Source organism: Dendrobates tinctorius, unplaced genomic scaffold (assembly GCF_039654945.1).
Source record: "Dendrobates tinctorius isolate UK_male_01 unplaced genomic scaffold, ASM3965494v1 ptg000019l, whole genome shotgun sequence".
NCBI classification, from domain to species: Eukaryota; Metazoa; Chordata; class Amphibia; order Anura; family Dendrobatidae; genus Dendrobates; species Dendrobates tinctorius.
Genome location: NW_027361687.1, coordinates 32,815,404 through 32,830,006, shown reverse-complemented (window position 1 = coordinate 32,830,006; position 14,603 = coordinate 32,815,404). Strand labels below are relative to the sequence as shown.

Genomic DNA, 14,603 nt, shown 5'->3' with positions numbered 1-14,603 from the left:
CCACCTTGCAGCACCGCCGTCTAGCGTTGGTGGAGCAGTGGGGGCCGCACAGACTAGTCTTGTGCCTCTGTGCAAGCCCATGGTTTCAATACCTAGGGGAGGACAGGGCTAAGTCTGGCATAATGTCCCACGTCGCGGGAAAGGAAACGTAGAGGGACACTCGCACGTGGTCGCCCGTTGCTGGTTTGGGGAAATCGGATCCTTTCAATAGGATGCGTTGCCCCTGTCTCATCTTCATAAAATAACAAACAAAAATAGAAGTCTGGGGAAAAAGTCCCAGATATGTCCCTCGGTGCGGGAAAGGATACGTGGAGGGATACTCGCACGTGCTCGCCCGTTGATGGTTTGGGGAAATCGGATCCTTTCAATAGGATGCGTTGCCCCTCTCTCATCTTCATAAAATAACAAACAAAAATAGAAGTCTGGGGAAAAGTCCCAGATATGTCCCTCAGTGCGGGAAAGTATATGCGGAGACGATACTCAACGCGTGCTCGCCCGTTGATGGTTTGGGGAGATCGGACCCTTTCAATAGGATCCGTCGCCCCTGTCTCATCTTCATAGTAAACTAGAAAAAAATAGTCTGGAGAGATCCAGACTGTGTGTGCCTCCATAGGACACTAAGCAAAAACTGATTTCCGCCCGCAATAGGGGCGAGGGTGTATACTGCGGAGGAAGAGCTAACCTCTTTTTTTCACTTAGCGTCAGCCTCCTAGCAGCAGAAGCATACACCCACAGTATCTGTGTCCCCCAATGAGACGAAGGAGAAAGATTCTCTAAGATGGTCCATCTTGTACCACTCCCTAAGTTGCCATCTTCATCAGAGTTGGTGCCCTTGTTTTTGCAACAGGTGGTTCGCTTGCACAGGATTCCTGAGAACATTGTATCGGACAGAGGAGTTCAGTTTGTCTCTAGATTCTGGAGGACCTTTTGTTCCAAGTTGGGAATTCAGCTGTCCTTCTCCTCTGCATTTCACCCTCAGACCAATGGGCAGACGGAGAGAACAAACCAGACTTTGGAGGCTTATTTGAGATGTTTTAAATCTGCTGATCAGGATGATTGGGTCTCATTTTTACCCTTGGCCCAAATTTGCTTTAAATAATAGAGCTAGTTCTGCCACTTTGATGTCACCCTTTTTCTGTAACTTTCGGTTTCATCCTCGATTTTCTTCAGGGCAGGTGGAGTCTTCTGCCTGTCCAGGGGTTGACACTGTGGTGGAAAGAATGCAGCAGATTTGGGACCAAGTGGTGGATAAGTTGTCTCTTTCCCAGGAAAAGGCCCAGCGGTTTTCTAACCGGCATAGGACCATTGGTCCCCGGTTTAAGGTGGGTGATATGGTCTGGTTGTCATCAAAGAATATCTCTATGAAAGTGGCTTCTCCAAAGTTTAAACCTAGATTTATTGGACCTTACAAGATTTTGGAGATTATTAATCCGGTCTCTTTTCGGTTGGCTCTTCCTGTCAGATTTAAGATTCATAATGTGTTTCATAAGTCCTTGTTGAAGAGGTTTGTTGAACCAGTGGTTCCTATGGCGGCACCTCCTGACCCTATGTTGGTTGAAGGTAACATGGAATATGAGGTAGAGAAGATACGGGATTCCTGTCTGGCTAGACGGAGACTCCAGTATTTGGTTAAGTGGAAGGGTTATGGTCAGGAGGATAATTTCTAGGTCTCTGCCTCGGATATTCATGCCGAAAGATTGGTACGTGTTTTTCATCGAGCTCATCCTGATCGGCCTGGTGGCTTGGATGAGGGTTCGGTGACCCCTCCTCATGGGGGAGGTACTGTTGTGAGCTCATCTGTTCATTCATCTTTTGTGTCCGAGGATCTCCCTCTTCTGGTGAAGGAAGGTAGTGAGGCTGATTACCAAACACCTGGTCAGGTGGATGGTGACTGGGTAACGGGAACTTCAGACTGGATATAAGGCAGCTGACGCCCTTCTGAGTCGCTGGTGATTTCTATGCTGGATTCTTGGAGACCAGTCTGATTCCTGCTTCCCAAAGATAAGTTTTTGCTCTGCTATTGAACTTATTAGTTTTGGTTTTGTTTACCTTGTTTTTCCGAGTTCAGCCATCCCCGGCCGGGGGTGTGCTGGATTCTTTTTCCTTGATCAGTGTTCTCTTTTGCTCTGCTTCCAGAATATTCTGAGTGCTGATATAGGGTTTGAAGTCTAGTGACTTCAGGGTCCTTTTTGCTTATCAGTTGTGATGGTAATATTTTTGAGCAGGGTTTTCTCGGATTGCAGACAGCAGCTTTTCTATCCTGTCCTTTTTAGTTGGCTTGGGCCCCATCGTTTGCTCAACCTATCTTTCTATCTGTGTTAGTGTTTTCATCTTGCTTCACCGTCATTATATGTTGGGGGCTGCCTATTGCTTTGGGGTCTGCTCTGGGGCAGTCAGTTTTTCCCTTTTCTCTCTTTAGGCTTATGTAGATCTCCGGCTGTGACGAGGTGTCTAGGATCACCGTAGGAACACTCCACGGCTACTGCTAGTTGTGTGATAGGATTAGGGGTCTGCAATCCACTAGTTTCCAACCGCTCTGATTTTCTGGGCTGAGCTTCTGTTTTGTTTTTCCTCCTCGGTGACTCAATCATAACAGACATCACTGAGAATGCCTCCTATCCACCACTAGAGATCAGAGGTGACATCACTGAGAATGCCACCTATCCATCACTAGAGATCAGAGGTGACATCACTGAGAATGCCGCCTATCCATCACTAGAGAACAGCAGTGACATCACTGAGAATGCCACCTATCCATCACTAGAGATCAGCAGTGACATCACTGAGAATGCCTCCTATCCATCACTAGAGATCAGAGGTGACATCACTGAGAATGCCTCCTATCCATCACTAGAGATCAGAGGTGACATCACTGAGAATGCCTCCTATCCATCACTAGAGATCAGCGGTGACATCACTGAGAATGCCGCCTATCACTAGAGATCAGAGGTGACATCACTGAGAATGCCGCCTATCCATCACTAGAGATCAGAGGTGACATCACTGAGAATGCCGCATATCCATCACTAGAGATCAGCGACTGAGAATGCCGCCTATCCATCACTAGAGATCGGCAGTGACAACACTGAGAATGCCTCTTATCCATCACTAGAGATCAGCAGTGGCATCACTGACAATGCCTCCTACCCATCACTAGAGATCAGCGGTTACATCACTGAGAATGTCGCCTATCCATGACTAGAGACCAGAGGTGACATCACTGAGAATCCCGCCTATCCATCACTAGAGATCAGCGGTGACATCACTGAGAATGCCGCCTATCCATGACTAGAGACCAGAGGTGACATCACTGAGAATGCCGCCTATCCATCACTAGAGATCAGAGGTGACATCACTGAGAATGCCTCCTACCCATCACTAGAGATCAGAGGTGACATCACTGAGAATGCCGCCTATCCATCACTAGAGATCAGAGGTGACATCACTGAGAATGCCTCCTACCCATCACTAGAGATCAGCGGTTACATCACTGAGAATGTCGCCTATCCATGACTAGAGACCAGAGGTGACATCACTGAGAATGCCGCCTATCCATCACTAGAGATCAGCGGTGACATCACTGAGAATGCCGCCTATCCATCACTAGAGATCAGAGGTGACATCACTGAGAATGCCGCCTATCCATCACTAGAGATCAGAGGTGACATCACTGAGAATGCCGCCTATCCATCACTAGAGATCAGCAGTGACATCACTGAGAATGCCATCTATCCATCACTAGAGATCTGCGATGACATCACTGAGAATGCCTCCTATCCATCACTAGAGATCAGAGGTGACATCACTGAGAACGCCGCCTATCCATCACTAGAGATCAGAGGTGACCTCACTGAGAATGCCACCTATCCGTCACTAGAGATCGGCGGTGACATCAATGAGAATGCCTCCTATCCATCACTAGAGATCAGCAGTGACATCACTGAGAATGCCACCTATCCATCACTAGAGATCAGAGGTGACATGACTGAGAATGCCACCTATCCGTCACTAGAGATCGGCGGTGACATCAATGAGAATGCCTCCTATCCATCACTAGAGATCAGCAGTGACATCACTGAGAATGCCTCCTATCCGTCACTAGAGATCAGCGGTGACATCACTGAGAATGCCTCCTATCCATCACTAGAGATCAGAGGTGACATCACTGAGAATGCCTCCTATCCGTCACTAGAGATCAGCGGTGACATCACTGAGAATGCCTCCTATCCGTCACTAGAGATCAGGGGTGACATCAATGAGAATGCCTCCTATCCATCATTAGAGATCAGAGGTAACATCACTGAGAATGCCTCCTATCCATCTCTAGAGACCAGAGGTGACATCACTGAGAATGCCATCTATCACTAGAGATCAGCGGTGACATCACTGAGAATGCCACCTATCCATCACTAGAGATCAGCAGTGACATCACTGAGAATGCCTCCTATCCATCACTACAGATCAGCAATGACATCACTGAGAATGCCTCCTATCCATCACTAGAGATCAGGGGTGACATCACTGAGAATGCCACCTATCCATCACTAGAGATCGGCAGTGACAACACTGAGAATGCCTCTTATCCATCACTAGAGATCAGCAGTGGCATCACTGACAATGCCTCCTACCCATCACTAGAGATCAGCGGTTACATCACTGAGAATGTCGCCTATCCATGACTAGAGACCAGAGGTGACATCACTGAGAATCCCGCCTATCCATCACTAGAGATCAGCGGTGACATCACTGAGAATGCCGCCTATCCATGACTAGAGACCAGAGGTGACATCACTGAGAATGCCGCCTATCCATCACTAGAGATCAGAGGTGACATCACTGAGAATGCCTCCTACCCATCACTAGAGATCAGAGGTGACATCACTGAGAATGCCGCCTATCCATCACTAGAGATCAGAGGTGACATCACTGAGAATGCCTCCTACCCATCACTAGAGATCAGCGGTTACATCACTGAGAATGTCGCCTATCCATGACTAGAGACCAGAGGTGACATCACTGAGAATGCCGCCTATCCATCACTAGAGATCAGCGGTGACATCACTGAGAATGCCGCCTATCCATCACTAGAGATCAGAGGTGACATCACTGAGAATGCCGCCTATCCATCACTAGAGATCAGAGGTGACATCACTGAGAATGCCGCCTATCCATCACTAGAGATCAGCAGTGACATCACTGAGAATGCCATCTATCCATCACTAGAGATCTGCGATGACATCACTGAGAATGCCTCCTATCCATCACTAGAGATCAGAGGTGACATCACTGAGAACGCCGCCTATCCATCACTAGAGATCAGAGGTGACCTCACTGAGAATGCCACCTATCCGTCACTAGAGATCGGCGGTGACATCAATGAGAATGCCTCCTATCCATCACTAGAGATCAGCAGTGACATCACTGAGAATGCCACCTATCCATCACTAGAGATCAGAGGTGACATGACTGAGAATGCCACCTATCCGTCACTAGAGATCGGCGGTGACATCAATGAGAATGCCTCCTATCCATCACTAGAGATCAGCAGTGACATCACTGAGAATGCCTCCTATCCGTCACTAGAGATCAGCGGTGACATCACTGAGAATGCCTCCTATCCATCACTAGAGATCAGAGGTGACATCACTGAGAATGCCTCCTATCCGTCACTAGAGATCAGCGGTGACATCACTGAGAATGCCTCCTATCCGTCACTAGAGATCAGGGGTGACATCAATGAGAATGCCTCCTATCCATCATTAGAGATCAGAGGTAACATCACTGAGAATGCCTCCTATCCATCTCTAGAGACCAGAGGTGACATCACTGAGAATGCCATCTATCACTAGAGATCAGCGGTGACATCACTGAGAATGCCACCTATCCATCACTAGAGATCAGCGGTGACATCACTGAGAATGCCTCCTATCCATCACTACAGATCAGCAATGACATCACTGAGAATGCCTCCTATCCATCACTAGAGATCAGGGGTGACATCACTGAGAATGCCACCTATCCATCACTAGAGATCAGCGGTGACATCACTGAGAATGCCACCTATCCATCACTAGAGATCAGCGGTGACATCACTGAGAATGCCTCCTGTCACTAGAGATCGGCGGTGCCATCACTGAGAATGCCTGCTATCCATCACTAGAGATCAGCGGTGACATCACTGCGAATGCCTCCTATCCATCACTAGAGATCAGCGGTGACATCACTGAGAATGCTTCCTATCCATCATTAGAGATCAGAGGTGACATCACTGAGAATGCCTCCTATCCGTCACTAGAGATCAGCAGTGGCATCACTGAGAATGTCTCCTATCCATCACTAGAGATCAGCGGTGACATCACTGAGAATGCCACCTATCCATCACTAGAGATCAGCAGTGACATCACTGAGAATGCCGCCTATCCATCACTAGAGATCAGGGGTGACATCACTGAGAATGCCTCCTATCCATCACTAGAGATCAGAGGTGACATCACTGAGAATGCCTCCTATCCATCACTAGAGATCAGAGGTAACCTCACTGAGAATGCCACCTATCCATCACTAGAGATCAGGGGTGACATCACTGAGAATGCCACCTATCCATCACTAGAGATCAGTGGTGACATCACTGAGAATGCCTCCTATCCATCACTAGAGATCAGACGTAACCTCACTGAGAATGCCACCTATCCATCACTAGAGATCAGTGGTGACATCACTGAGAATGCCGCCTATCCATCACTAGAGATCAGAGGTAACCTCACTGAGAATGCCACCTATCCGTCACTAGAGATCGGCGGTGACATCAATGAGAATGCCTGCTCTCCATCACTAGAGATCAGCGGTGACATCACTGAGAATGCCTCCTATCCATCACTAGAGATCAGCGGTGACATCACTGAGAATGCCTCCTATCCGTCACTAGAGATCAGCGGTGACATCACTGAGAATGCCTCCTATCCGTCACTAGAGATCAGGTGTGACATCACTGAGAATGCCTCCTATCCATCACTAGAGATCAGCGGTGACATCACTGAGAATGCCTCCTATCCATCACTAGAGATCAGAGGTGACATCACTGAGAATGCCTCCTATCCGTCACTAGAGATCAGCAGTGGCATCACTGAGAATGTCTCCTATCCATCACTAGAGATCAGCGGTGACATCACTGAGAATGCCACCTATCCATCACTAGAGATCAGCAGTGACATCACTGAGAATGCCGCCTATCCATCACTAGAGATCAGGGGTGACATCACTGAGAATGCCTCCTATCCATCACTAGAGATCAGCGGTGACATCACTGAGAATGCCTCCTATCCATCACTAGAGATCGGCAGTGACATCACTGAGAATGCCTCCTATCCATCATTAGAGATCAGGGGTGACATCACTAAGAATGCCTCCTATCCATCACTAGAGATCAGCGGTGACATCACTGAGAATGCCTCCTATCCATCACTAGAGATCAGCAGTGACATCACTGAGAATGCCTCCTATCCATCATTAGAGATCAGAGGTGACATCACTGAGAATGCCTCCTTTCCATCACTAGAGATCAGCAGTAACATCACTGAGAATGCCTCCTATCCATCACTAGAGATGAGCGGTGACATCACTGAGAATGCCGCCTATCCATCACTAGAGATCAGCAGTGACATCACTGAGAATGCCTCCTATCCATCACTAGAGATCAGCAGTGACATCACTGAGAATGCCGCCTATCCATCACTAGAGTTCAGGGGTGACATCACTGAGAAGGCCTCCTATCCATCACTAGAGATCAGCGGTGACATCTCTGAGAATGCCTCCTATCCATCACTAGAGATCGGCAGTGACATCACTGAGAATGCCTCCTATCCATCATTAGAGATCAGGGGTGACATCACTAAGAATGCCTCCTATCCATCACTAGAGATCAGCAGTGACATCACTGAGAATGCCTCCTATCCATCATTAGAGATCAGGGGTGACATCACTAAGAATGCCTCCTATCCATCACTAGAGATCAGCAGTGACATCACTGAGAATGCCTCCTATCCATCATTAGAGATCAGAGGTGACATCACTGAGAATGCCTCCTTTCCATCACTAGAGATCAGCAGTAACATCACTGAGAATGCCTCCTATCCATCACTAGAGATGAGCGGTGATATCACTGAGAATGCCGCCTATCCATCACTAGAGATCAGCAGTGACATCACTGAGAATGCCTCCTATCCATCACTAGAGATCAGCAGTGACATCACTGAGAATGCCGCCTATCCATCACTAGAGATCAGCAGTGACATCACTGAGAATGCCTCCTATCCATCACTAGAGATCAGCAGTGACATCACTGAGAATGCCGCCTATCCATCACTAGAGTTCAGGGGTGACATCACTGAGAATGCCTCCTATCCATCACTAGAGATCAGCGGTGACATCTCTGAGAATGCCTCCTATCCATCACTAGAGATCGGCAGTGACATCACTGAGAATGCCTCCTATCCATCATTAGAGATCAGGGGTGACATCACTAAGAATGCCTCCTATCCATCACTAGAGATCAGCAGTGACATCACTGAGAATGCCTCCTATCCATCATTAGAGATCAGGGGTGACATCACTAAGAATGCCTCCTATCCATCACTAGAGATCAGCAGTGACATCACTGAGAATGCCTCCTATCCATCACTAGAGATCAGAGGTGACATCACTGAGAATGCCTCCTTTCCATCACTAGAGATCAGCAGTAACATCACTGAGAATGCCTCCTATCCATCACTAGAGATGAGCGGTGACATCACTGAGAATGCCGCCTATCCATCACTAGAGATCAGCAGTGACATCACTGAGAATGCCTCCTATCCATCACTAGAGATCAGCAGTGACATCACTGAGAATGCCGCCTATCCATCACTAGAGATCAGGGGTGACATCACTGAGAATGCCTCCTATCCATCACTAGAGATCAGCGGTGACATCACTGAGAATGCCTCCTATCCATCACTAGAGATCGGCAGTGACATCACTGAGAATGCCTCCTATCCATCATTAGAGATCAGGGGTGACATCACTGAGAATGCCTCCTATCCATCACTAGAGATCAGCAGTGACATCACTGAGAATGCCTCCTATCCATCACTAGAGATCAGCGGTGACATCACTGAGAATGCCTCCTATCCATCACTAGAGATCAGCAGTGACATCACTGAGAATGCCTCCTATCCATCATTAGAGATCAGAGGTGACATCACTGAGAATGCCTCCTATCCATCACTAGAGATCAGCAGTAACATCACTGAGAATGCCTCCTATCCATCACTAGAGATCAGAGGTGACATCACTGAGAATGCCTCCTATCCATCACTAGAGATGAGCGGTGACATCACTGAGAATGCCGCCTATCCATCACTAGAGATCAGCAGTGACATCACTGAGAATGCCTCCTATCCATCACTAGAGATCAGCAGTGACATCACTGAGAATGCCGCCTATCCATCACTAGAGATCAGGGGTGACATCACTGAGAATGCCTCCTATCCATCACTAGAGATCAGCGGTGACATCACTGAGAATGCCTCCTATCCATCACTAGAGATCGGCAGTGACATCACTGAGAATGCCTCCTATCCATCATTAGAGATCAAGGGTGACATCACTAAGAATGCCTCCTATCCATCACTAGAGATCAGCAGTGACATCACTGAGAATGCCTCCTATCCATCATTAGAGATCAGAGGTGACATCACTGAGAATGCCTCCTTTCCATCACTAGAGATCAGCAGTAACATCACTGAGAATGCCTCCTATCCGTCACTAGAGATCAGCGGTGACATCACTGAGAATGCCACCTATCCATCACTAGAGATCAGAGGTGACCTCACTGAGAATGCCACCTATCCATCACTAGAGATCAGAGGTGACATCACTGAGAATGCCTCCTATCCATCACTAGAGATCAGGGGTGACATCACTGAGAATGCCTCCTATCCATCACTAGAGATCAGGTGTGACATCACTGAGAATGCCTCCTATCCATCACTAGAGATCAGTGGTGGCATCACTGAGAATGCCTCCTATCCATCACTAGAGATCAGAGGTGACATCACTGAGAATACCACCTATCCATCATTAGAGATCAGAGGTGACATCACTGAGAATGCCACCTATCCGTCACTAGAGATCGGCGGTGACAGCAATGAGAATGCCTGCTATCCATCAATAGAGATCAGCGGTGACATCACTGAGAATGCCTCCTATCCATCACTAGAGATCAGCGGTGACATCACTGAGAATGCCTCCTATCCATCACTAGAGATCAGGTGTGACATCACTGAGAATGCCTCCTATCCATCACTAGTGATCAGTGGTGGCATCACTGAGAATGCCTCCTATCCATCACTAAAGATCAGAGGTGACATCACTGAGAATGCCTCCAATCCATCATTAGAGATCAGAGGTGACATCACTGAGAATGCCACCTATCCATCACTAGAGATCAGAGGTGACATCACTGAGAATGCCGCATATCCATCACTAGAGATCAGTGGTGACATCACTGAGAATGCCGCATATCCATCACTAGAGATCAGTGGTGACATCACTGAGAATGCCACCTATCCATCACTAGAGATCAGCGGTGACATCACTGAGAATGCCTCCTATCCATCACTAGAGATCAGAGGTGACATCACTGAGAATGCCACCTATCCATCACTAGAGATCAGAGGTGACATCACTGAGAATGCCACCTATCCATCACTAGAGATCAGAGGTGACATCACTGAGAATGCCTCCTATCCATCACTAGAGATCAGAGGTGACATCACTGAGAATGCCACCTATCCATCACTAGAGATCAGCAGTGACATCACTGAGAATGCCGCCTATCCATCACTAGAGATCAGAGGTGACATCACTGAGAATGCCTCCTATCCATCACTAGAGATCAGAGGTGACATCACTCACCACGCTGATCAGTTGGGCCAGGGATACCATCAGCTGGACGGTGACCTGTTCAGATCCATTGGTTACAGGTCGGATCAGCTTGTTGTACCTAGATGGGTCCAGCAGAAATTCCACAAGCCGTTCCTCAGTGTCCGTGCCCGTACTTCCTGTAATACACATGACATCAAGAGGGGTCGCCTCCGGCTGGTCAGCACACAGAGCCACTTCACTGCTCAAGTAGATCATGCACCATGGTCACTGGATCATGAGCCCCACAACTTCACACCTTCCGGGAGAGTAACGCAAATAGTAGTGTCACAGCCCTCGGGGACTGTCACATGATGGGGGTAGTAATTCTACGTCACACCTAGATATCATATCCACAGTATTACACATACAGTAATAGGAAAAGATACTCACAGCCTACGAATGCACGCAGCCAGAGAGCATACGCAGCAGACACACCAGTACAGCCAGCAAACACACGTGCATGCCTGCCCGCACACACGGAGGACATACAAAGCCAGGGGACACACGCATGCAGCGGACATACACACGCACGCAGAGGACATACACAGCCGGGGGGCACACGCACGCAGCGGACATACACAGCCGGGAGACACGCACGCAGCGGACATACACAGCCGGGAGACACACGCACGCAGCGGACATACACAGCCGGGAGACACACGCACGCAGCGGGCATACACAGCCGGGAGACACACGCACGCAGCGGACATACACAGCCGGGAGACACACGCACGCAGCGGACATACACAGCCGGGAGGCACACGCACGCAGCGGACATACACAGCCGGGAGGCACACGCACGCAGCGGACATACACAGCCGGGGGGCACACGCACGCAGCGGACATACACAGCCGGGGGGCACACGCACGCAGCGGACATACACAGCCGGGGGGCACACGCACGCAGCGGACATACACAGCCGGGGGGCACACGTACGCAGCGGACATACACAGCCGGGAGACACACGCACGCAGCGGACATACACAGCCGGGAGACACACGCACGCAGCGGACATACACAGCCGGGAGACACACGCACGCAGCGGACATACACAGCCGGGAGACACACGCACGCAGCGGACATACACAGCCGGGAGACACACGCACGCAGCGGACATACACAGCCGGGAGACACACGCACGCAGCGGACATACACAGCCAGGGGGCACACGCACGCAGCGGACATACACAGCCGGGAGACACACGCACGCAGCGGACATACACAGCCGGGAGACACACGCACGCAGCGGACATACACAGCCGGGAGACACACGCACGCAGCGGACATACACAGCCGGGAGACACACGCACGCAGCGGACATACACAGCCGGGAGACACACGCACGCAGCGGACATACACAGCCGGGAGACACACGCACGCAGCGGACATACACAGCCGGGAGACACACGCACGCAGCGGACATACACAGCCGGGAGGCACACGCACGCAGCGGACATACACAGCCGGGGGGCACACGCACGCAGCGGACATACACAGCCGGGGGGCACACGCACGCAGCGGACATACACAGCCGGGGGGCACACGCACGCAGCGGACATACACAGCCGGGGGGCACACGCACGCAGCGGACATACACAGCCGGGGGGCACACGCACGCAGCGGACATACACAGCCGGGGGGCACACGCACGCAGCGGACATACACAGCCGGGGGCACACGCACGCAGCGGACATACACAGCCGGGGGGCACACGCACGCAGCGGACATACACAGCCGGGGGGCACACGCACGCAGCGGACATACACAGCCGGGGGGCACACGCACGCAGCGGACATACACAGCCGGGGGGCACACGCACGCAGCGGACATACACAGCCGGGGGGCACACGCACGCAGCGGACATACACAGCCGGGGGGCACACGCACGCAGCGGACATACACAGCCGGGGGGCACACGCACGCAGCGGACATACACAGCCGGGGGGCACACGCACGCAGCGGACATACACAGCCGGGGGGCACACGCACGCAGCGGACATACACAGCCGGGGGGCACACGCACGCAGCGGACATACACAGCCGGGGGGCACACGCACGCAGCGGACATACACAGCCGGGAGACACACGCACGCAGCGGACATACACAGCCGGGAGACACACGTACGCAGCGGACATACACAACCAGGGGGCACACGCACGCAGCGGACATACACAGCCGGGAGACACACGCACGCAGCGGACATACACAGCCGGGAGACACACGCACGCAGCGGACATACACAGCCGGGAGACACACGCACGCAGCGGACATACACAGCCGGGAGACACACGCACGCAGCGGACATACACAGCCGGGAGACACACGCACGCAGCGGACATACACAGCCGGGAGACACACGCACGCAGCGGACATACACAGCCGGGAGACACACGCACGCAGCGGACATACACAGCCGGGAGACACACGCACGCAGCGGACATACACAGCCGGGGGGCACACGCACGCAGCGGACATACACAGCCGGGAGACACACGCACGCAGCGGACATACACAGCCGGGAGACACACGCACGCAGCGGACATACACAGCCGGGAGACACACGCACGCAGCGGACATACACAGCCGGGAGACACACGCACGCAGCGGACATACACAGCCGGGAGACACACGCACGCAGCGGACATACACAGCCGGGAGACACACGCACGCAGCGGACATACACAGCCGGGAGACACACGCACGCAGCGGACATACACAGCCGGGAGACACACGCACGCAGCGGACATACACAGCCGGGAGGCACACGCACGCAGCGGACATACACAGCCGGGGGGCACACGCACGCAGCGGACATACACAGCCGGGGGGCACACGCACGCAGCGGACATACACAGCCGGGGGGCACACGCACGCAGCAGACATACACAGCCGGGAGACACACGCACGCAGCGGACATACACAGCCGGGGGGCACACGCACGCAGCGGACATACACAGCCGGGGGGCACACGCACGCAGCGGACATACATGCAGCACATGACATATTACAGTCCAGCTCTCATCCCACTACATCAGTGTTACACAGGAGATGCCATTCTGTAGTCTCGGGCCCCGGTACTTACTGGTGACCAGGCCGAACAGGCTGAGGAGCAGGACGAGAAGAGCCGTCATCCTGCCGCCGCCCTACAGCCGCATGTGTCCGGGGCGTCGTGCTTTTCAAACCGGGTTATTCCGCCGCCTGTCCGGGGCTCATCATGATCCTGCAGCGTCCTGGATCCCGGTACTGAGAACCCAGAGCTGCGCAGACTCCGGGGGGCGGAGGAAGAGGCGGAGGCCACTGTGCGGGAGTCGGGAGAAGCCTGAGCAGCCTGGATACGGGAGCAGCACTGGCACCTGTACACACGGAGGAGGGGGCCGCCCCGTCACCTGTACACACGGAGGAGGGGGCCGCCCCGTCACCTGTACACACGGAGGAGGGGGCCGCCCCGTCACCTGTACACACGGAGGAGGGGGCCGCCCCGTCACCTGTACACACGGAGGAGGGGGCCGCCCCGTCACCTGTACACACGGAGGAGGGGGCCGCCCCGTCACCTGTACACACGGAGGAGGGGGCCGCCCCGTCACCTGTACACGGAGGAGGGGGTCGCCCCGTCACCTGCACACACACGGAGCAGGGGGC

General features: G+C 52.1%; 1 protein-coding gene across 3 annotated transcripts in view; it reads right to left on the bottom strand.

Moving 5' to 3' along the window:
* The window catches only part of CHRNB2 (cholinergic receptor nicotinic beta 2 subunit), a 32,217-nt gene extending 18,031 nt beyond the window's left edge, over positions 1-14,186 (bottom strand). The window contains exons 1-2 of one of the 3 annotated variants that reach the window (XM_073566844.1): positions 14,047-14,186; positions 10,954-11,099 (exon numbers count right to left, since the gene is read on the bottom strand). In XM_073566844.1, coding sequence (XP_073422945.1) covers positions 10,954-11,099; positions 14,047-14,095 — 195 coding nt within the window. In that variant the 5' untranslated portion in view covers positions 14,096-14,186. Of the gene's footprint in view, positions 1-10,953; positions 11,219-14,046 lie in introns of all 3 variants that reach the window. The other 2 variants (XM_073566843.1, XM_073566845.1) reach the window with 2 other exon arrangements.
* Positions 14,187-14,603: the final 417 nt, after the last annotated feature.